The sequence below is a fragment of the Salvelinus alpinus genome, chromosome 13 (genome assembly GCF_045679555.1).
Source record: "Salvelinus alpinus chromosome 13, SLU_Salpinus.1, whole genome shotgun sequence".
In the NCBI taxonomy this organism is placed as follows: domain Eukaryota; kingdom Metazoa; phylum Chordata; class Actinopteri; order Salmoniformes; family Salmonidae; genus Salvelinus; species Salvelinus alpinus.
The window spans coordinates 20918431-20942680 of record NC_092098.1 but is presented as its reverse complement, the minus strand read 5'-3'; the positions used below and the strand labels follow the sequence as shown (position 1 = coordinate 20942680).

Here is a 24250-nt window from a genome sequence, read left to right as displayed (position 1 = left end):
TAGCAGAGAGAATTATTTATTTCAGCTTCTATTTCTTTCATCACATTCCCAGTGAGTCAGAAGTTTACATACACTCAATTAGTATATGGTAGCATTGCCTTTAAATTGTTTAAAAATTGGGTCAAGCATTTCGCGTAGCCTTCCACAAGCTTCCCACAATAAGTTGGGTGAATTTTGGCCCATTCCTCCTGACAGAGCTGGTGTAACTGAGTCAGGTTTGTAGGCCTCCTTGCTCGCACACGCTTTTTCAGTTCTGCCCACACATTTTCTATGGGATTGAGGTCAGGGCTTTGTGATGGCCACTCCAATACATTTACTTTGTTGTCCTTAAGCCATTTTGACACAACTTTGAAGTTTTGGAGCAGTGGCTTCTTCCTTGCTGAGCGGCCTTTCAGGTTGTGTTGATATCGGACTCGTTTTACTGTGGATATAGATACTTTTGTACATGTTTCCTCCAGCATCTTCACAGGGTCCTTTGCTGTTGTTCTGGGATTGATTTGCACTTTTCACACCAACGTACGTTCATCTCTAGGAGACAGAACGTGTCTCCTTCCTGAGCAGTATGATGGCTGCATGGTCCAATGGTGTTTATACTTGCGTACTATTGTTTGTACAGATGAACGTGGTACCTTCAGGCGTTTGGAAAATGCTCCCAAGGATGAACCAGACTTGTGGGGGTCTACAATTTATTTTGATTTTCCCATGATGCCAAGCAAAGAGGCAATGAGTTTGAAGGTAGCCCTTGAAATACATCCACAGGTACACCCCCAATTGACTCGAATGATGTCCATTAGCCTATCAGAAGCTTCTAAAGCCATGACATCATTTTCTGGAATTTTCCAAGCTGTTTAAAGGCACAGTCAACTTAGTGTATGTAAACTTCTGACCCACTGGAATTGTGATACAGGGAATTATAAGTGAAATAATCTGTCTGTAAACAATTGTTGAAAAAATTACTTGTGTCATGCACAAAGTAGATGTCCTAACCGACTTGCCAAAACTATAGTTTGTTAACAAGAAATTTATGGAGTGGTTGAAAAACAAGTTTTAATAACTCCAACCTAAGTGTATGTAAACTTCCGGTTTCAACTGTATATCGCCTTCCCCTCTAGTGGTTCATCAGTTCGTCCACCAGGGGCATGGGGTAGGCGTCAAATTTACTGACCTCGTTCAGGCCCCGGAAGTCATTTCAGAATTAGACAGTTCCGTCCGGTTTTTGTACCAGCACTATAGGGCTAGACCACTCACTCTGGGACTCCTCCAGTACCCCCATCTCTAGCATTGTCGTCACTTCCCGTTAGACCGCCGCCCTCCGTGCTTCTGGTATCCGGTATGGCCATTTACACACTTTTTGTCCCGGACGTGTGTGTATATGATGTTCCACAAGATCCGTGTGCCCCGGCGCCTTGGAGGACACGGACGTATTCTACTCGACCAACTCTCAGAGCGCTTGTCGTTGGGTCAGGATGTGGTCTTCCCCCACGGAAACTTAGACGGTTGGCGGACCTTATAATGGACGTCGCCTACCCGCTCAATGATGTCGTAGGGCCCGTGCCACGCAGCTAGGAATTTTCTCTTTGTTGTATGGCCCTGTTGCGCCAGGGCCATGTGCTCCCTCACCACTGACCAAATCACCTTAATCCTCTCCGTCATCTCCTCCACGTGTTCCACCACACTGCAAAGCGGCTTCGGTTGGTCCTCCCAGACCTCCTTGGCTAGGTCCAGCAGTCCACAGGGCCGATGGCCATACAGGAGCTCAAAGGGGGAGAACTCAGTGGACGCTTGTGGTACCTCACTCACTGAGAACATCAGGTGGGGCAACAGCTGGTCCCAGTTCCTCCCGTCTCTCTCGATGACCTTCTTCAGCATCTGATTTAGGGTCTTATTGAATCGTTCGACAAGTCCATCCTTTTGTGGATGGTACACACTGGTCCTCACCTGTTTGATTCAGACATCTTTCATTACACGAGACATGAATGTGGTGGCCTGGTTCGTCAGGATTTCCCGTGAAATATCCACCCGACTGAATAAATGGAAGAGCTCCCGTGCAATATCTTTTGCTGTCATTGTGTGTAACGGGATCGCCTCTGGATACCGGGTGGTATAATCCACGATTACCAGGATGTATTGGTGTTCCCTCGTGCTCTTCACCAACGGACCCAACAGATCCATCACCACCCGCTCAAACGGCACCTCTATAATTGGCAGGGGAACCAAAGGGTTTCTATAATGTGCCCTCAGGGCTGTGATCTGGCACTCTGGGCAGGTACGGCAGTAGTCCTCAATGGCGCGCTTGACTCCGGGCCAGTGGGAACAATTCCAGAAAATCACATTGTAGGATTTTTAATGAATTTATTTGCAAATTATGGTGGAAAATAAGTATTTGGTCAATAACAAAAGTTTATCTCAATACTTTGTTATATACCCTTTGTTGGCAATGACAGAGATCAAACGTTTTCTGTAAGTCTTCACAAGGTTTTCACACACTGTTGCTGGTATTTTGGCCCATTCCTCCATGCAGATCTCCTCTAGAGCAGTGATGTTTTGGGGCTGTTGCTGGGCAACACGGACTTTCAACTCCCTCCAAAGATTTTCTATGGGGTTGAGATCTGGAGACTGAATAGGCCACTCCGGGACCTTGAAATGCTTCTTACGAAGCCACTCCTTCGTTGCCCGGGCGGTGTGTTTTGGATCATTATCATGCTGAAAGACCCAGCCACGTTTCATCTTCAATGCCCTTGCTGATGGTAGGCTTTGTTACTTTGGTCCCAGCTCTCTGCAGGTCATTCACTAGGTCCACCCCGTGTGGTTCTGGGATTTTTGCTCACCGTTCTTGTGATCATTTTGATCCCATGGAGTGAGATCTTGCGTGGAGCCCCAGATCGAGGGAGATTATCAGTGGTCTTGTATGTCTTCCATTTCCTAGTAATTGCTACCACAGTTGATTTCTTCAAACCAAGCTGCTTACCTATTGCAGATTCAGTCTTCCCAGCCTGGTGCAGGTCTACAATTTTGTTTCTGGTGTCCTTTGAGAGCTCTTTGGTCTTGGCCATAGTGGAGTTTGGAGTGTGACTGTTTGAGGTTGTGGACAGGTGTCTTTTATACTGATAACAAGTTCAAACAGGTGCCATTAATACAGGTAACGAGTGGAGGACAGAGGAGCCTCTTAAAGAAGAAGTTACAGGTCTGTGAGAGCCAGAAATCTTGCTTGTTTGTAGGTGACCAAATACTTATTTTCCACCATAATTTGCAAATAAATTCATAAAAAAATCCTACAATGTGATTTTCTGGATTTTTTTTCTCATTTTGTCTGTCATAGTTGAAGTGTACCTATGATGAAAATTACAGGCCTCTCTCATCTTTCTAAGTGGGAGAACTTGCACAATTGGTGGCTGACTAAATACTTTTTTGCCCCACTGTATGTGGCCTGCATGGCTGGTTGGCACTCTCCCCTAATTACCCCTAATTGGTGCCATCAGCGTCGGGGTGCCCAGCCTGGGTACTCCAAGCAGAGGGAGCCAACGTCGCGGCACGTACCTCCCCTCTATCACCAAACGGAGGTTTGGTTTGAAACTGCTAGTGAGTCGGGTGAAGATAATAGCACAGAGAGTGAGAATGAGAGGGTTACAGTGTCAAAGAAAAAGGGAAACAAGAGAAGTAAAGTTGTGGAGGAAAACAGTAAGCCACTTGATTTGTTTTACTCAGAGTGAGCGTTTTGAATCAATGCTACCTGGGAAATCCGTTTAACTTCTCGAGTAAGTGTGGGTGAGATTCACAAGAAGGGGTCTTTTTATGTGTGTGTGTCTGCAAATCAGAAGAAACTTGTTTTAAGACTCAAAAAGATATCGGAGTGGAATGTTTCCTGTATGGATTTTTTTGTAGCAGTGCGCCTATCAAGGGTGTTATTTCTGGGGTGGTGCAAGAAGTAAAGGCAGAGGATGTAATTGAAGACATACAGTAACAGCCAAAAGTTTGGACACACCTACTCATTCAAGTGTTTTTCTTTATTTTTAAAGAAAAAAACCACACATGCGGAGATCATCCGTTCACCTACTCGACGCAGAGTAAGTGAACGGATGATCTCCGCATGTGATCTCCGCATCCGTTCACCTACTCTGCGTCTCACAAAGACACGGCGGTTGGAACCAAACATCTCAAATTTGGATTCATCAGACCAGAGGACAGATTTCCACCATTCTAATGTCTATTGCTCGTGTTTCTTGGCCCAAGTCTCTTCTTCTTATTGGTGTCCTTTAGTAGTGGTTTCTTTGCAGCAATTCGATCATTGAAGGCCTGATTCACACAGTCTCCTCTGAACAGTTGATGTTGAGATATTTCTATTACTTGAACTCTGTGAAGCATTTAATTGGGCTGCAAGTTCTGAGGCTGGTAACTCTAATGAACTTATCCTCTGCACCAGAGGTAACATTGAGTCTCCCTTTCCTGTGGCGGTCCTCATGAGAGCCAGTTTCATCATAGCGCTTGATGGTTTTTGCGACTGCACTTGAAGAAACTTTCAAAGTCCTTCAAATTTTCCGGATTGACTGACCTTCATGTCTTAAATTAATGATGGGCTGTCGTTTCTCTTTGCTTATTTGAGCTGTTCTTGCCATAATATGGACTTGGTCTTTTACCAAATAGGGCTATCTTCTGTACACCACCCCTACCTTGTCACAACACAACTGATTGGCTCAAACGCATTAAGAAGGAAAGAAATTCCACCAAAAAACAAGGCACACCTAAACTTAATTGAAATGCATTCAAGGTGACTACCTCATGAAGCTGGTTGAGAGAATGCCAAGAGTGTGCAAAGCTGCCATCAAGGTAAAGGGTGGCTACTTTGAAGAATCTCAAATATAAAATATATTTTGATTTGTTTAACACTTTTTTGGTTACTACATGATTCCATATGTGTTATTTCGTAGTTTTGATGTCTTCACTATTATTCTACAATGTAGAAAAAAAATTAAAATAAAGAGAAACCCTTGAATGAGTAGGTATGTCCAAACTTTTGACTGGTACTGTAAATGGAGTGGTCTGTTGGTAGATGGAGAAAATAAATTCACTTAATCCATGCTATTGTTCTTTGATAAAGAGTCTCTCCCTTCTCATATAAGTTAGGATTCCTAAGGTACCCTGTAAGAGCTTTTGTGCACAAGCCCCTTCAGTGTCATAAATGTAAAAGATTTGGTCACGTGTCAAGTGTGTGCAGAAGGGAAGAGTATCATGAAGTGAAATTCTGCAACTGTGGAGGTGAACATGTGCCTGAATTCCTGGGGTGCCTTGTTGGTGAAAGAGAATGAGATGGCAAGGGTAAGGAGTGTCCAGTGTGTCTCCTATCCGGGGGCGGTGAGAAGATTGGAAGGAACGAGTGGCGGGGAAAAAGCAATGGTAGTAGAGCCACCAAGACCAGTGAAGGTTTCTCATAAACCGAGGGATAGTGAAATGCTACATGTTAAAAAAGTGGACTTTGTATTATTTATTGCAGTGTTCATAATCTGTACAGCACAAGTGGAGAAGAAGTCGAATAAAATTGGAATCATTGTGAATGCAGCTGTACCTTTTTTGGATCTTTGTGATTTCACAGCCGAGGCCATGCAAGAAATCCTGTCGGTGAATGTTCCGCCATCACAGGCCTCTGAGCCTGTGTAAGGATGTATTTTGGAGTGGACTGTGACTGAAGAAGTGGGATGGGTTTTGTTAGTTGACGTGTCTAATTTGGTATTTTATATGATGTCGTTTTTCCCCGTTCAGTTTTATAATTTTCTCATTCAATACCCCGTCCAGATGGTGGCAGTAATGCACCATTGATATTGGATGCCAACCACCGGTAAACCTCATCGAAGAAGAAGAGGTCGTCCTCACACTCCAGTACAGTAGGTGGCGGTGTATGCAGCTTTCAGTTGGTTGCGATCCGACAATACACATTTTATTAATAAGAAGAAAGAATCCGAAAAAGACTTGAGTCAACGACCCAACTCATTCTCGTTTGGCAGCTGAAACTTAACCACAGTGGAAAGGAGTCACCGTCCCAAGTTCTAGTCTCCTGTTGGTGGGTTAGATACAGAGAAGCTAGCGAACTTGTTTTGCTTGTTAGCCGTGTATTTATGTGAGGCTGTTGTTTGGTTACTTAATCCCGATTCCTCCAAAATGCCTAACATAAAGATATTCAGCGGTAGCTCTCATCCGGACCTTGGCCAAAAAATTTCTGACCGCCTGGGACTTGAGCTGGGGAAGGTTGTGACCAAAAAATTCAGCAACCAGGAGACATGGTAGGTTAAAAGTGTTTTAAACAATTCATATATTTGACCGAGTACCAGCTAACTACGGTTAGTTATTTTACCAGTGGGTGAACGTTTTGCCTGGGAATGTTGCTTTGGTTGTTAGCTAGGATACAGTAACGTTAGCTAGCTAACTAAAGTTAGCCCACATGGCCGATTGAAAGCGCGAGTGAGTGTGGTAGTTATTGTTGCTAGTTAGCTAACTAAATTAGCTTACTGCAAACGTGTTCCACAACTAATCTAGCTAGCTAACTAGCATTACTTAGATTTGTTAACTTAAAAAAATGAGACGGTAAGGGCAGGAGGCCTAACGTTGGAACTGCAACTCCCAAAATCCATGTGGACTATTGTAATGCCGGGCATACGCAACACGTTTTTTGCCGTCCCAGACGAATTTTAACGATCGGGGTGAAATTCTATGTATAAACTTGGACTAGGATCCGTACACCTGGACTCGCGTAGTTTGAGCGGGTGAAGGGCATGCGGTTGGTGGCTGTAACGTTTTCCAGACCCTTGTCGGATGATGGTTTGATAATGTTTCTTGTAGTATGAGCAGTGCTATGACGCGATTGGTCAAGGACTACTGCCAATGAGCACTCAGCATGTTAGACCAAAACAAGAATGGAAGAGGAAAGTAACAATACCCAGGTTGTCACTGGTTACCACAGCCTAAAACAAAAATTGGGGTCATAATTTAAGGTTAGGGCTAGGCGCAATGTTAGCAGTGTGGTTAAGGTTAGGTTTCAAATCAGTTTTTAATAATTGTTTGCATTAATCGTAGCGGTTTAGCCATAATTATGACTCGAGGACTATCACAAAGGCCCAATAGTGTGTGATTGTTGCCCTGGGAGTTCCTGCATATGGCCATTCCTGCATCTTTTTTTCAGGGGTGAAGGACACTATCTACCGGTACTATGTACTATTAGACATTGTAGCTAGCTAGCACACCGTTCCCTTCGATCCTGCCTGCCGAAAACCTGCTAACTCCGGGAAAGCAGTGCCCGACAGGCGGGGGTGAAGTACGCTAACTACATATCCTGCCTGCTATGTACTGGTGTCCTAGCTAACTAGCTAGAACACAGTGTCCTTCGCTCCCACTTGCCGAACACCTGCCGTCGATAACAGAACTGCGGGAAAACGTAACCTGACAGGCGGGGGCGAAGGACACTGTCTACCGGTGCCCAATCTATCGTTAGCTAGCTAGCTACCTATCCCGTCTGCTGTGTACCGGTAGGCTGGACAATGGAACAAGTCAAAATTGCTGAAAGAATGTTGGCTAAGCTGGAACACTAGCGCGAGCCCATAGCAAATGAATGTAATTGAACGTTCGCAGAGCCCGTTTTGACTGGAGTGATGCTTAGAATTCCATTTCGCCTAAAAGGCAATTTTTTTTCCCCTTTTGAATTTTACCACAATCTGTTTGTTGACAAAACTGAAAAAAAACTAAACTTGTGTATACAGTGAACATCTGCACCTCGATGGTGTCAACTGTGCTTATGTCTGCGTAATGAGAAAGTACGGAAAAAACTTCTGACTATTGATGATGACAAACGAGCTTGCTGCTCAGACTTACATAATTACAAAGAGGAGATTCTCCTGATTTAAAAATCTAAATAAACACATTGTGAGATATTTGGCGAAATAGACCGGAATGCCTCTCCAGAGGAAAACAATGGGGGGCGCTCAGCATTCCAAGGGCAAAAACAATTTTGGCTAGTGTAACAGTTTAACTTTAGTACGTCCCCTCGCCCCGACCTCGGGCGCGAACCAGGGACCCTCTGCACACATCAACAACAGTCACCCACGAAGCGTCGTTACCCATCGCTCCACAAAAGCCGCGGCCCTTGCAGAGCAAGGGGAACCACTACTTCTAGGTTTCAGAGCAAGTGACGTAACTGACTGAAAGGCTGCTAGCTCGCACCACCGCTAACTAGCTAGCCATTTCACATCCGTTACACTCACCCCCCTTTCGACCTCCTCCTTTTCTGCAGCAACCAGTGATCCGGGTCAACAGCATCAATGTAACAGTTTAACTTTAGACCGTCCCCTCGCCCCGACACGGGCGCGAACCAGGGACCTTCTGCACACATCAACAACGGTCGCCCACGAAGCATCGTTACCCATCGCTCCACAAAGGCCGCGGCCCTTGCAGAGCAAGGGGAACCACTACTTCTAGGTTTCAGAGCAAGTGACGTAACCGACTGAAAGGCTGCTAGCTCGCACCACCGCTAACTAGCTAGCCATTTCACATCCGTTACACTAGCATTTGATGAAAACCGAGCTCGCTGCCCAAACTTACACAATTAGACAGTGGAGATTCTCATGATTAAAATGACGTCCGACTTGAAAAAATCGACATATACACACTGCGAGATATTTGGCGAAGTAGACAGACATGCCTATATTTACCCTAATTTTGGTTGTTTACATTTGAACTGAACTCAGCAAAAAAAGAAATGTCCTCTCACTTTCAACTGTGTTTATTTTCAGCAAACTTAACGTGTATAAATATTTGTATCAACATAAGATTTAATAACTGAGACATAAACTGAACAAGTGCCACTGACGTGACTAACAGAAATGGAATAATGTGTCCCTGAACAAAGGGGTGGTCAAAATCAAAAGTAACAGTCAGTATCTGGTGTGGCCACCAGCTGCTTTAAGTACTGCGGTGCATCTCCTCCTCGTGGACTGCACCAGATTTGCCAGTTCTTGCTGAGAGATGTTACCCCACTCTTCCACCAAGGCACCTGCAAATACCCGGACATTTCTGGGGGGAATGGCCCTAGCCCTCACCCTCCGATCCAACAGGTCCCAGACGTGCTCAATGGGATTGAGATCCGGGCTCTTCGCTGACCATGGCAGAACACTGACATTCCTGTCTTGCAGGAAATCACATACAGAACAAGCAGTATGGCTGGTGGCATTGTCATGCTGGAGGGTCATGTCAGGATGAGCCTGCAGGAAGGGTACCACATGAGGGAGGACTGGGATATCCCCTTCCCTGTAACGCACAGCGTTGAGATTGCCTGCAATGACAACAAGCTCAGTCCGATGACACACCGCCCCAGACCATGACGGACCCTCCACCTCCAAATCGATCCCGCTCTAGAGTAGAGGTCGACCGATTAATCGGAATGGCCGATTAATTAGGGCCGATTTCAAGTTTTCATAACAATCGGAAATTGGTATTTTTGGGCGCCGATAAAAAAAAACAAAAACATTTTTATACCTTTTATTTAACTAGGCAAGACAGTTAAGAACACATTCTTATTTTCAATGACGGCCGAGGAACGGTGGGTTAACTGCCTTGTTCAGGGGCAGAACGACAGATTTTCACCTTGTCAGCTCGGGGGATCAAATCTTGCAACCTTACAGTTAACTAGTCCAACGCAATAACACCTGCCTCTTTCTCGTTGCACTCCACAAGGAGACTGCCTGTTACGCGAATGCAGTAAGCCAAGGTAAGTTGCTAGCTAGCATTAAACTTATCTTATAAAAAACAATCAATCATAACCACTAGTTAACAACACATGGTTGATGATATTACTAGATATTATCTAGCGTGTCCTGCGTTGCATATAATCTGACTGAGCATACAAGTATCTAAGTATCTGACTGAGCGGTGGTAGGCAGAAGCAGGCGCGAAAACATTCATTCAAACAGCACTTTCGTGCGTTTTGCCGGCAGCTCTTCGTTGTGCGTCAAGCATTGCGCTGTTTATGACTTCAAGCCTATCAACTCCCGAGATGAGGCTGGTGTAACCGAAGTGAAATGGCTAGCTAGTTAGCGTGCGCTAATAGTGTTTCAAACGTCACTCGCTCTGAGCCTTCTAGTAGTTTTTCCCCTTGCTCTGCATGGGTAACACTGCTTCGATGGTGGCTGTTGTCGTTGTCTTGCTGGTTCGAGCTCAGGGAGGAGCGAGGAGAGGGACGGAAGCTATACTGTTACACTTGCAATATTAAAGTGCCTATAAGAACATCCAATAGTCAAAGGTTAATGAAATACAAATGGTATAGAGAGAAATAGTCCTATAATAACTACAACCTAAAACTTCTTACCTGGGAATATTGAAGACTCATGTTAAAAGGAACCACCAGCTTTCATATGTTCTCATGTTCTGAGCAAGGAACTGGAACGTTAGCTTTCTTACATAGCACATATTGCACTTTTACTTTCTTCTCCAACACTTTGTTTTTGCATTATTTAAACCAAATTGAACACGTTTCATTATTTACTTGAGGCTAAATTGATTTTATTGATGTATTATATTAAGTTAAAATAAGTGTTCATTCATTATTGTTGTAATTGTCATTATTACAAATAAAATAAAATCGGCCGATTAATCGGTATCGGCTTTCTTGGTCCTCCAATAATCGGTATCGGCGTTGAAAAATCATAATCGGTCGACCTCTACTCTAGAGTTCAGGCCTTGGTGCAGCGCTCATTCCTTCGATGATAAACGTGAATCCGACCATCACCCCTGGTGAGACAAAACCGCGACTCGTCAGTGAAGAGCACTTTTTGCCAGTCCTGTCTGGTTCAGCAACGGTGGGTTTGTGCCCATAGGCAATGTTGCTGCCGGTGATGTCTGGTGAGGACATGCCTTACAACAGGCCTACAAGCCCTCAGCCCAGCCTCTCTCAGCCTATTGCGAACAGTCTGAGCACACCTGGTGTAACTCGGCAGCTGTTGTTGACATCCTGTACCTGTCCCGCAGGTGTGAGGTTCGGATGTACCGATCCTGTGCAGGTGTTACACGTGGTCTGCCACTGCGAGGATGATCAACTGTCCGTCCTGTCTCCCTGTAGCGCTGTCTTAGGCGTCTCACAGTACGGACATTGCAATTTATTGCCCTGGCCACATCTGCAGTCCTTATGCCCCCTTGCAGCATGCCTAAGGCATGTTCACACAGATGAGCAGGGATCCTGGGCATCTTTCTTTTGGTGTTTTTCCAGAGTCAGTAGAAAGGCCTCTTTAGAGTCCTAAGTTTTCATAACTGTGACCTTAGTTGCCTACCGTCTGTAAGCTTTTAGTGCCTTAACGACCGTTCCACAGGTGCATGTTCATTAATTGTTTATGGTTCATTAAACAAGCATGGGAAACGGTGTTTAAACCCTTTACAATGAAGATCTGTGAAGTTATGGATTTTTACGAATTATCTTTGAAAGGCATGGTCCTGAAAAAGGGACGTTTCTTTTTTTGCTGCGTTTATAAACAATGTGAGCGGGTCTCATTGCCAACAATAGCAAAGCAGGCATTGTGACGTAGAACAATAAGCTGGGAATAGAACTTCCGGGAGGTGAGTTGGTGCCACGGTGCTCTATAGAACTAATAGGAGCTGGCAGGGTGAAACGTGCCCTAAAACAAGGCTTGTTTTTTCGTGATTACTTCAAAACGACAGCAAGCAGCTGGGAAATATGGCCATATTATGAAACTGGGCTACACGGCAGATGCAATAAACTGGTTTTCATCAGAAAAAAGCATTGTTAAAAATGTCGTGTGTCCAGCCTAGTACCGGAGTCCTAGCTAATGTCGCTTCGCCTCTTCTGTGGAGTTTATCAGCAGTTTGCATTCAACGTTATGGTGCATTACCACCACCTACTGTACTGGAGCCCTTCCGCTTGTGTACCGGAGTCCTAATAATTTTTTTGGGACCAATTAATGTATAAAGAGGGGTTCCTGCAAATGCAGGAATTCTCCCATGCAGGAACGCCCTGAATGCAGGTCGCAATTGCACCATTCTCCAAAGGCTGGCAGATGGTGATATTGAGTCCGACTGAAAAAAGATATAGGTCGACCGAAAGTCGTCTTTTTTTAACCAATCGACTGGTCAAAATTTTAAAATGTACTTTTCCATATATACAGTACCAGTCAAAGTTTCAACATCAACTGTGCTGCAACAGAACAATAAAGGACACCAATAAGAAGAGACTTGCTTGGGCCAAGAAACGCGAGCAATGGACATTAGACCGGTGGAAATCTGTCCTTTTGAGATTTTTGGTTCCAATGATATCCACATGTGTGGTTCCCACTGAAGCATGGAGGAGGTGGTGTGGGGGTGCTTTGCTGGTGACACTGTGATTTATTTAGAATTCAAGGTACACTTAACCAGAATAGCTACCACAGCATTCTGCTGCGATACGCCATCCCGCCTGGTTTGGGCTTCGTGGGACTCATTTGTTTTTCAACAAGGCAATGACCCAACACACCTCCAGTCTGTAAGGGCTATTTGACCAAGAAGTCAAATAGTTTAAAAAACAATTTAAGCATAATTGTTTAACACCTGGACCTTTCTCTCTCGTTTTGAGGCATGACTTACCGTGTTCCGACCATAGGAATGTTAAAAGGATTATTTTATAAACACTTCCTCATATGCTATTGAAACCAGTGTTTCTCTCATGTTCTCAACTTCATTTAGTTTCCCAGCAGCCAAAGACACAATCCTAGTCATATTAACAACCCATGCTATTTTTTGCATCTTTAGATCTTCCCCTTTTCTACATTTTGCAAGGATATTTTCATCTCTCATATATAACCGCTTGCAGTTGTGATGTGCTTTGGAGAACGGTGTTTTCTAGCTAACTGTATTTTGGAACATTCGCGCTTATAGCCTACTGCTCGGTGTGTGTGTATTGCTGCTCTTACAATATGAAGAAGTAGCCTAATAGTTTGTCATAATTTTAAGTTAAATGTTCTAATCTGTTGCATCAGACTCATTGCTGGTAAGTAAAAAATTATGTGCAGTGCTTTTATTCATTTGGGATCTGTTGTCCCACAACTGTCCTAGAGTCTTGCGATATTTATTTCAGCCATGCAATAGGCTTTTTATTTGCCTATTCTGTTGGTAATTGAATAGGACTATGTAAATCATATGCATTGTCATCTGTCGGTGTTGTTTACCTTTGTACAATGTGTGTGAAGGAACATAACGATGCACTCTGATAATTCTCATCACTGCACTTCAGGTATAGGCTTTACCGGCATTTAAAACACACTTCCAGGTTTTCCGATCACAAGTAACTCCGATTACGAGTATGAAGTGGGATAAAACGGATACGAGTATGACAATCAGCACACCTCTTAACTAGGGATGCACGATATATCGTTGAACATATATTGCGCTACACGTGCAACACAGCATTCCTAACCTAGCCCACAATGTCTGCTGTGTGGATCGAGCAGTCATTTGAAAGAGTAAGAACATTTCAGCGAGACAACTCCAAGGCAAAATCCATTAACGCCAAGATAATGGATTTCATTGCACTTGACAATCAACCGTTCTGTCGTGGGTGATGTTGGCTTTCACGACCGGTCAAGCACCGGTACATTATCAAGTGCACTATTGTTCAGATGTTGCCCTACCGGAGTTACACAATATTAGCTTCATGAGATACATACTATGGAACGCTGTTTGGGTCTTTGTGTGTCAAAAAATATTCACGTCAAATAACACTATTTGACAATAACACTATTTGATGGGTTAAATAAGCTTTTAATTTGACATGTCAAATAACACAGTTCTATTATAGAATGTGTTCTGAATTTGCACGTGCAAGCCACGCGCCACCACTACTATCAGTAGCACTGTCAAAGCTGTACAATAAAGTCTGCAAACACTGGCCACAAACGATGTGTTTACAATACCGCGTTGGTAATAAAGCATTATTTGTTCGACTCCCCCCCCCCCCCCCCAACTTCTGGGGTAGCAAGCTAGCTTGGTACCTAGCTAGCACCAATACAACCAGCCTGAAAACAATGACCAGTAGAAACTGCAGTCATTTTCACTATTATTAGCAATGATTTAGGAATCCTTGTAAGGATTAGGCACAATGGTTGAATTTGCGGTTTGCCTTCAAAATAAAAGTACGTCTTTGAAAGTGATGTAGAAGGTTACAATTGGTGGAATCATGCCATATTTAGAATAAATAATGGGACTCCCAATCACGGCCGGATGTGATACAGCCTGTATTCGAACCAGGGACTGTAGTGACACCTCTTGCACTGAGATTTTGTGGCTTAGACGGCTGTGTGTGTGTTAACTATTTAACTGTACTAGAATGATTAAAAGGCCGCTATCGGTATTTTTTTTTTGGCAAGGAAAATATTGGATATTGATATCGGCCAAAAAATGTAATATCGGTTTATCAGTACTCTTCACCTAACGCAGCACTGTATCGCATTAGTGTTATGGGTGAATAAAGACCTGATTGACAAACGCGATACACAACATCCGGGATTTGCATTTAGCCACTAGCATAGTGGCAGAAAATGGTGTTTCATAAGGAAAGTATGCATATTTTCCCTGTTTATTATTTCCCCCCGTCTTCTTACCATTAAATAAAGTTTAGGAAATTGAAGCCTATGCAGCATGTTTTAAGTACGAACCGGTCCATGAGAGAGAGAAATGTATTGCAGGCTGCTTACAATGCATTTGGACGGTAAGATGACACTACTCAATAGCGTCATCTGGTGTCCTTTGGGCTACAAAAGACCATAGCTCTACTGGTAAAATGCACATGAGGGTGTACTCTGGACAGAGCAAAATTCTGTAACCGGAAAGGGTTGGGAACCACTGCTCTAGTTAGGGTAGTTGATGTGCTCTATTTGCAACAACTGATTTTCCCTCCAACATAATTGAAATAGTTTTGATAAGACAACTTATCTTTTCATATTGCCATATTACTTGCTACTCGTGAGTTGTTGTACTGTTCCTATTAGTGATATAAAATCCCATGATCCAGTAGTCTTTGACTTGCTTACCCGTGGCCGGGTATAAGTAACAAGTGCCCTTTGAGATGTAAAAAGCCTGAGGAATTGGTTTACCTGGAGGTTTGTAATAATAGTGTTGACATCCATAGGGTTGTTCAAACTCCACAGTTTGACAAGCAATGTATAAAATAGTCACTACCATCTAAACCGCTGCAAAATATATTTTCAATAACAAAATATTGTATTTTTCAGCTGTTTGAAGCTGGTGTACAAAACTGAAAAGTAAAAGATGCAGAAAATGTAAGAATGGAAAGCATAGAAAATGTCCACAAACAGATATTTACTGCTCCTTAGTCTTGCATTGAATGAGTGACCGATCTATAACTCATATTTCTATGTGAATTTGGTTGGGTCACCCAAACAATTACATATTGCAGCTTTAAACGACAGAATAGTTTTTAGCACAGGAATGTATGACTGTGAATTAGGCCTGACCCCATTTAGTTGACTGGTCGATGGGCTGTTGGTCGACCTGAGATTTTTTTGTTGAGCAGTTGCAAAAAATGGCACGTCTTGATTGACGCCTGTTTCAGTGGACTAATCCATTGCGGAGGCCGCGGGGATGGGAACACCAATACCACCAGTAGTACATTTACTGTTAATTCCCATAATTTGTAACCTACAATGTTTGTTTGGTTAACTTAATTTCGGTTAATGCATTCATTATTATTAGTCTTTTACAGTTCCCATTTTCAGAGTTGACACGCTGTTTGCAGAGCGCACAACCTAGGCTACACTTGTGAGAAACAAGTTTTGGTTTATTTTGTTCCATTTACAATTTGTCAATTTATTCATTGTTTTGTTTGGAGTGTTCCTGTCAATGTTGATTAAGGATGCCCACCTGAATACGCATAGAAGTAGGCCTAGGCTACCTGGCCTGTGCACAAATGTAGGCTTATAAATGTGGAGATCTGATAGCATGTCTGTCTATACTCACCACCACTAATGAGCTGAGGAACTTCTAAAAGTAAGTTTTTCTTCACCTCAAACAGCAAGTAATTTTATACTGAACAAAAATATAAATGCAACATTTCAATGATTTTACTGAGTTACAGTTCATATATGGAAATCAGTAAATGTTAAATATATTCATTAAGCCCAAATCTATGGATTTCACATGACTGGGAATACAGATATGCATCTATTGGTCACAGATACAAAAAAAAATTTTTTAGGGACGTGGATCAGAAAACCAGTCAGTATCTGGTGTGACCACCATTTGCCTCATGCAGACACATCTCCTTTGCATAGAGTTGATCAGGCTGTTTGGAACATTTCTGGGATCTTTTATAATACAGCTCATGAAATATGGGACCAACACTTTACATGTTGCGTTTATATTTTTGTTCACTGGAATGTAGCCTATTTGAAAAATCTTTCCAGCTCTCTCCCTTTCGATAACCACTTGGAGTGAAGGGGGTGGGGGGGAAGAGTCATGCTCTGATCCGGTGGAAACACCATAAAATTGTCTTACCTGATTGCTTCTTATCTCTAGTGCAAATAGCCTACATCTGTGTCTGTCTGAAACTCACTGGCAGAACTCTGAGGGTCCAGAATATTTTATACAATGTCTTAAGCTTATTTGTGCAAGCTTGTGGCTGGATCTAGTTGATACAATGTTTCAAGTTTGTTGCAGACAGGCCATGTGATTTCTTTTTATCAGGATATTTGTTACTGCTGGCTGCAATGTTTTTATTTGTTGACTTTATGTAGGCTATTTTTACATAGATGGCAATAGTTACTTTTAGATTTGTATAATTCATTTGTGATTAATAAAAATTATATACATGACAATGATTTTGCGATACATAGACTTTATTATAAAATAAATGAAACGCTTCCACAAATGTGCATATGAAAATCATAACTGGCGAGCAGATCGTTAGAAAGGGTAAGATAAATTGGCATTCCAAATGGAATGGTGTAACCTGGTGTAACCTATTATTGGAAACTTCGGGAGCATAATGGCAGAATCTGCGAATGCCAGTTGGAGGTGGTGGTTCGGGAACCGTTTTTTCCCCTGCTGGTTAGACTATCTTGATCTCTGGCTCCCTCTTGAGTCATTTGTCTTAATTATTGAATCACCGTTTGCTTAAAGCATCACACAATCTTAGTGGCCTACATATAGTTGATTTTATTGAGAGTGCGCGCGAGAGGGGTTTTAACATTTCGAACAGCATTTTTTCCCTCTTTTTCTTTTTTTTTTTTTGTGAATATATGGATCATTCATTGAGTGTTTTTGTCTATTGACCTGGAAGCCCATGATGCCATGATTTATATACATTAACAGATTGGTCTTCATGTTCTCTACCTGTCACCATGTATAGCCTACTGTCTGACAGTCTATGATTTGATCCTGCAGCGTGGAGATCGGGGAGAGTGTCAGAGGAGAGGATGTCTACATTGTCCAGAGTGGTTGTGGTGAGATTAATGATAACTTAATGGAGCTCCTCATCATGATCAATGCCTGTAAGATTGCCTCTGCCTCACGAGTCACGGCTGTCATCCCCTGTTTCCCATATGCAAGACAAGACAAGAAGGACAAGGTGGGGGTGAGGGAAACTTAAATAGTTTGTTCTGTTCACAGCATCAACACACTTCACACTCCATATAAATCAGTCTATTTGCTTTGATTTCATACATTTGACTGCTTCACAGAAATGCCATATTGGGCAAACCAATTTGGTTGATTAGAATATAACTGCCAAAGCTAATTCAGAAAGGAGATGGGTCTCCCTCTTAGTAAATTGTTTTAATTGCATTTTCTCAATGGACTTTCTGCATGCATTGTATGAGAATAGAGATTAGCAATGTTTTTCTAAACAGAGTCGGGCTCCCATCTCTGCAAAGCTGGTGGCCAACATGTTGTCAGTGTCAGGAGCCGATCACATAATCACCATGGACCTGCACGCCTCGCAGATACAGGTGAGCCTTCTGGCACATTATTTGGTTTGTTCTATCTATATTGCAGTCACTAGTGTGACAACTAAGAAGTACAAATGATTGATTAGGCTATGAGATAGTTAAGTACTATAAACGGGTTGCCTGACAACGTCACAAATGATGCACACGCATCGCAAGTGTAGAAGGCTGTGTTATGATTCTGAGCGATCAGATGTCAAGCAACAATTACAAGAAGCTGCTATGTGGGGTGGTTGGTTGCAGATAAATGTGTTTTTGTAGTGCTGAGAAATAAGAGCTTTTTGAAGTCGGTTTGGTTTTGGTTCGATTATTACAAAATACTCATGGTTTTCAGTTTCAATATTTGTTTTTGTATTTTACATGAAATGCATTATAAAATGATTAGAGCTTTTTAATGTAAAAGCCAGTCAAAAATGGTGAACATTCAATTGCCAAAACATTGAAAATATTCGCTTCTCTGTCAGGTCCACCAAGGAATATTTTTTCCCCCATTCCTAAAAGTCATCTCATCACTGCTCAGGCAGTAGCAGCCAGCCAGAAAACCATCTAACGTTATCTCTGTTCTCCCCATACTGTACTGTCTTTAGTCATCCTATTTAGCTAGGCCAGCCGGCCTGAGTATGCTGCAGAGCTGTCTGATAATCATTTTGCTAGTTCTTCAAAGTAGATGAGGCATACTTTCACGAACTCTCTATCCCTCTTGTCGTTTTGTCTACATTCCTCCCATGTGGTCTTGGGTGTATCTAACCTAACATAGCAGGCATCAGTGAACCAATCTGTCCGAGCCGGAAAAGAACTGGCACAATGGATTATGGTCATTGTAGTTAACTACCACGGTTCTGTGCTGAACTAGGTTGAATATTTATTAATGAAATCTACAACTCCCTTCAGCCCAGCATCCCATATAGTTCTTGACTTCATTTCTCTCATGAATGATTTGATGTCTCTAGATAAATGTTGCATTGGGTTCACAAAACCCGCCCGAACTAAATGGGATTCAAGTACGCTGAACAAAAATATAAACCTAACTTGCAACAATTTCAAAGATTTTACTTAGTTACAGTTGATATGAGGAAATCGGTCAATTGAAATGAATGCATTGGGCCCTAATCTAAGTATTTCACATGACTGAGAATACAGATATGGATCTGTTGGTCACCATATACTGTACCTTAAAAAAAAGGTAGGGGTTTGGATCAGAAAAGCAGTCAGTATCTGGTGTGACCACCATATTTTCCTCATGCAGCGCACCACATCTCCTTCACTTAGAGTTGATCAGGCTGTTGATTGGCAAGTGGAATGTTGTCCGACTCCTCGTCAATGGCTGTGCGAAGTTGCTGGATATTGGCAAGAACTGAAACGGTGTCGTACACCTTGATCCAGAGCATCCCATACATGCTCAATGGGTGACATGTCTGAGTATGCAGGTCATGGAAGAACTGAGAAATTTTCAGCTTCCAGGAATTGTGTACAGATCCTTGTGGCATGGAGCCGTGCATCATGCTGAAACATGAGGTGATGGTGGTGGACGAATGGCACGACAATGGGCCTCAGGATCTCGTGACAGTATCTCTGTGCATTCAAATTGCCATTGATAAAATGCAATTGTTCATTGTCCGTAGCTTATGCCTGCCCATACCATCACTCCACCGCTACCATGTGGAAATCACAACGTTGACATCAGCAAACTGACGCCACACATGCTGTCTGCATCTGCCCGGTACAGTTGAAACCGGCATTCATCCGCGAAGAGCATACTTCTCCAGCGTGCCAGTGGCCATCGACGGTTAGGATTTGCCCACTGAAGTCGGTTACGATGCTGAACTGCACTAAGGTCAAGACCCTGGTGAGGACTACAAGCACACAGATGAGCTTCCCTGAGAATGCTTCTGACAGTTTGTGCAGAAATGATTTGGTTGTGCAAACCCTCAGTTTGATCAGCTGTCTGGGTGGATGGTCTCTGTTGATCCGCAAGTGAAGAATTTTGATGTGGTCCTGGGCTGGCGTGGTTACACGTGGTCTGCGGTTGTGAAGCCAGTTGGACACACTGCCCAATTCTCAAACGATATTGGAGGTTGCTTATGGTAGAGAAATTGATAACATTTTCTGGCAACAGCTCTGGTGGATATTCCTGCAGTCAGTATGCCAATTGTACGCCCCCTCAACTTGAGACATCTGTGGCATTGTGTTGAGTGACACAACTGCACATTTTAGTGGCCTTTTATTGTCCCCAGCACAAGGTGCACCTGTGTAATAATCGTGCTGTTTAATCAGCTTGATATGCCACACCTGTCAGGTGGATGGATTATCTTGGCAAAGGAGAAATGCTCACTAACAGGGATGTAAACAAATTTGGTAACAATTTAAAGAAAAATAAGCATTTGTATGGAACATTTCTGTGATCTTTTATTTCAGCTCATGAAACATGGTATCAACACTTAACATGTTTTATCATTTTTGTTCAGTGAAATTGAACCGACGTTAGTCAATTAGTTGTTTAATAACCGAAAAACCACTCAAATTAAGTTATTTCCGCCGCACTAGTATTTTGTTCATGATACCATGTCTTATTTTGACTTATGCCACGTCTATATGACAATTTTGCTAACTAACATCTGTTACGATTTATTTGAGACTTACTTTGTAAACATGTAAACTGTATAAGTGCTTATTTTGCAAATGTATTTGTTTTTAATAAACATTTGGATCAAAATATAGTTTACATGTTGTCAACCCCATCTGTATTGCCCCAAGGAGGTGCGTGCATCAGTTTTGTTTCTAAACAACATACTGTCAATAGTGAGCCACGTGAACGTTTCTCCAAAAATCTGTTGCAAGTAAGGCCGTTTGAAGACACTGACTAGTGATCCTTTATCTTACCACGGGTTTGCTCACTGTATGCCTCTGTAGGGGTTCTTTGATATCCCCGTGGACAATCTATACGCGGAGCCAGCTGTGCTGAAATGGATCAAAGAGAACATCAATGAGTGGAAGAATTGCACCGTTGTGTCTCCTGATGCTGGAGGAGCCAAAAGGTAGATTGGAGGAGTCCAATGGGCCTGTAGATGCTTCATCATTGCAATGGGTCAAAAGGACAGATCTGAGTTGTTAGAAATATTAGCATTGTTGAAAGGATTGTTCTTGCTTAATTCATTATTTAAGGGATTTGTCAAGTTCACCTCAGGAAAGTATTTTTGATACCGTCCTTACAGTGCTTGGATTAATCATAGAATCATAAACCTGTGTCTTACTATATATTCCCTTCCTCCTATAGATGTGACTTTGTGGAATGGTTGACATCACCTGCAGTACCATAACCTCACCAATCTGTGGATTCCCTTTGCAGGGTCACCTCTATAGCAGACAGGCTGAATGTGGACTTCGCCCTAATCCACAAAGAGCGGAAGAAGGCTAACGAGGTGGACCGCATGGTCCTGGTGGGGGACGTGAAGGACCGAGTGGCCATCTTGGTTGATGACATGGCAGACACATGCGGCACCATCTGCCACGCTGCAGATAAGTGAGTCGCTACTGTGTTTAAGCTACATACATTTACAGAGACTGAATATTCAATCTTTTAAATGTACAACAAATACAGACCGGAGCTATTACATCCGTTTTTAAGGAAGTCTCTGAAAAGAAAATGTATGGATAGCAAAGTTTATTCTTTACAAACAGAATGTGGAGATTCAACCAAATGTTTTGTTTCTGAATATCCAGGCTAGTGTCTGCTGGAGCCACAAAGGTCTATGCCATCTTGACCCATGGGATCTTTTCAGGCCCTGCTATCACCCGCATCAACAACGCCTGTTTTGAGGCTGTGGTTGTCACAAATACCATCCCTCAGGAGGATAAGATGAAACACTGTTCAAAAATACAGGTTAGAATCCCAAGCTCATCACAGGAGCTCAGCACCTGATGTTTCCTTGTAGTTGCAGAGTTTAGATCACTTGGGGAATTGAAACATAAACATTCCATTATTTTCAAAAATGATAAGTTGAGTTGTTTTGACAAATGTTTTTCTTTCACAAATTACAGATCACATGACACCAGTATAAGCACACATACCAACCTCCCTCCACCCCATGAAAACCTTTCAAACTTTGTCCAAACAATGTTCAATGATTACCTAAGCAGCAGGCTGTCAACAATCTTAATTTCAATGGCTCAGCATGTTGCCTGGACTACTTACATTTCTGCTTGATTGATTCTTACTGTGTATTGCATTGTCTAACTCCTTACTGTTCTGAACATTTCCAAATCTGTGAGTTTAGTTACTGCAGTGTTTCCTCTTGAAGAATTTGTAATAGGGATTCTATAATATTTATGAACGACTTAAGCTCAGTTCTGGTGACTTTAAAAAAAAAGGACCCCACCACACCCGGTTGCCACTACTCAACAAAAAATCTGTCTCATCAAAATTGAAGTCACTCCCCAAAAATTATTTTGAGTTATGATGGCGTTTTACCCCAAGTTACCCTACAATTGACCCGTGTTACATTTAGCCCCACTCCCCTATGCACTAACAGCAAATTGTGGAGTGGTAACACGCTTAACCATGCCACTGCTAAAAACTCAGGGTTTAAAATGGTGCAGTTCATGCATATTTAGGAGATGAGAAATAAATAAAGTAGGAATCGAAAGCTAGGATCCCCCTGTTTTCCCCGCGTTAGGAAGAATTGTTGTGCGTTGACTGCTTGTCAGAATGCATGTTTCACTCCCTATGGCATGCATGTTTCACTCCCTATGGCACCTCGAGACTGTGCCTCGAGGAATATTTATCTTGCGTAGAACACACAAAAACATGCTGACAAAAAATGTATAAACTATTCTAGTATGGGGTTGTCTGAATGTTCTATTCATTACTCATTTTGTTTGCAGAGGAAGTAAATGTGGACTGATCCTGGATCTTCAAAGTGTGCCTTGGCAAAACATTTTGTTCCATAATTTTTTGTGCAATGATTTTGCCGTGGCGCAGCGCCACAGCTAAGTAACTGTAGCAGAAACACTGACCTACTGGTGGTGTTATTTCGTTAACCAATTGCTTTCATTGTGGTTTGAAATTTTTATCTGTGGGGGAAATAAGTTTGGGTGATAATTTGATTTATACATTTGTTTCCCCCCCCCACTCATCCTTTCAGGTTATTGACATCTCCATGATTCTGGCTGAGGCTATTCGCCGGACACACAACGGCGAGTCAGTGTCGTATCTCTTCAGCCATGTTCCCTTGTAACATCCCATGAACAACCCCACCCTGCTTTCACTGGAAACCTGTACCAAAGGACGGGTGTCTGGAGCACCACCATCTCAGCCCATCCATTTATTCCCCATCTCAGGAAGGAAGGAAATACTGTGGGGTCAATTTAAAAAAAGAAGAAAAAAAAAAAGCTCCTTGCCAATATTCTGTTACAGTGCACTGGCTATCAACTGGTTTGACCTTTTGACTTACCAAATTAAGATTTTAGTTAATTGGTGTATTAATATGCCAGGCTGTTTCATATTGGCATTGTCTGCCATGTTGTTTCACATAGGCATTGTGTACTACAAGATTGAAAAGCTCTAGTTTACATTGCTGTTGACAGCCATTTTGAGAGAAATGTTCACGCCAATATGGCGTTATGTTTAATGAGCTTGTTATTTTATGTTACTGATCTGTTTTTTCCGCTACAAGGCGGTCTATCCACTTGCATTTCCTAGATAATGTTATAATTTTGAGATGCTTGTACTGATAGAACTCTGCGTTTACACAGTTCAACAACAAAGCATTGTGTACTGTTTACATCTACGCTTTAGTTAGACTTTAGTAGTTTTTATGCCTTTGTTTTTCAAGCTATATTCTAGGACGTGTTTGCAGTTCCAATTACAAGTGTCCTTAGTTCTATGCCTTGGTGTGTTGATACTATGATTTTAATATTTAGTTGCATGATTTTTATGTAGTTGTAATCAAAGCATGACTTGCAGTGCACACATACAGGTAACTGCCAAAATAAAGGAAACCCCAACATAGTGTCTTAATAGGGCGTTGGGGCACCACGAGCCACCAGAACAGCTTCAATGTACCTTGGCGTAGATTCTACAAGTCTCTGGAACTCTATTGGAATGCGACACCATTCTTCCACGAGAAATTCCATCATTTGGTGTTTTCTTGATGGTGGTGGAAAACACTCAGGCACTGCTCCAGAATCTCCCATAAGTGTTGAATCGGGGTGAGACCCTTTAAACCCTCTATGCTCCTTTGAGACCCCTCTTTCAAAGTCACTGAGATATCTTTTAG

The 24250-nt window shown here is 42.5% G+C and overlaps 1 protein-coding gene across 2 annotated transcripts; it reads left to right on the top strand.

Moving 5' to 3' along the window:
* Positions 1–5936: 5936 nt before the first annotated feature.
* On the top strand, positions 5937–23857 carry LOC139537327 (ribose-phosphate pyrophosphokinase 1). 2 transcript variants are annotated; one of them, XM_071338514.1, is made up of 7 exons: positions 5937–6272; positions 17416–17605; positions 17880–17978; positions 20886–21010; positions 21322–21495; positions 21696–21855; positions 23117–23857. In XM_071338514.1, the coding sequence occupies exons 1-7, from the start codon at positions 6151–6153 to the stop codon at positions 23207–23209; spliced, it is 963 nt and encodes a 320-aa protein (XP_071194615.1). In that variant the 5' UTR covers positions 5937–6150; the 3' UTR covers positions 23210–23857. The 2 variants fall into 2 exon arrangements, with proteins under 2 accessions (XP_071194615.1, XP_071194616.1); XM_071338515.1 differs by having other exon boundaries at positions 5947–6272; positions 17416–17599.
* The last annotated feature ends 393 nt before the right edge of the window (positions 23858–24250 follow it).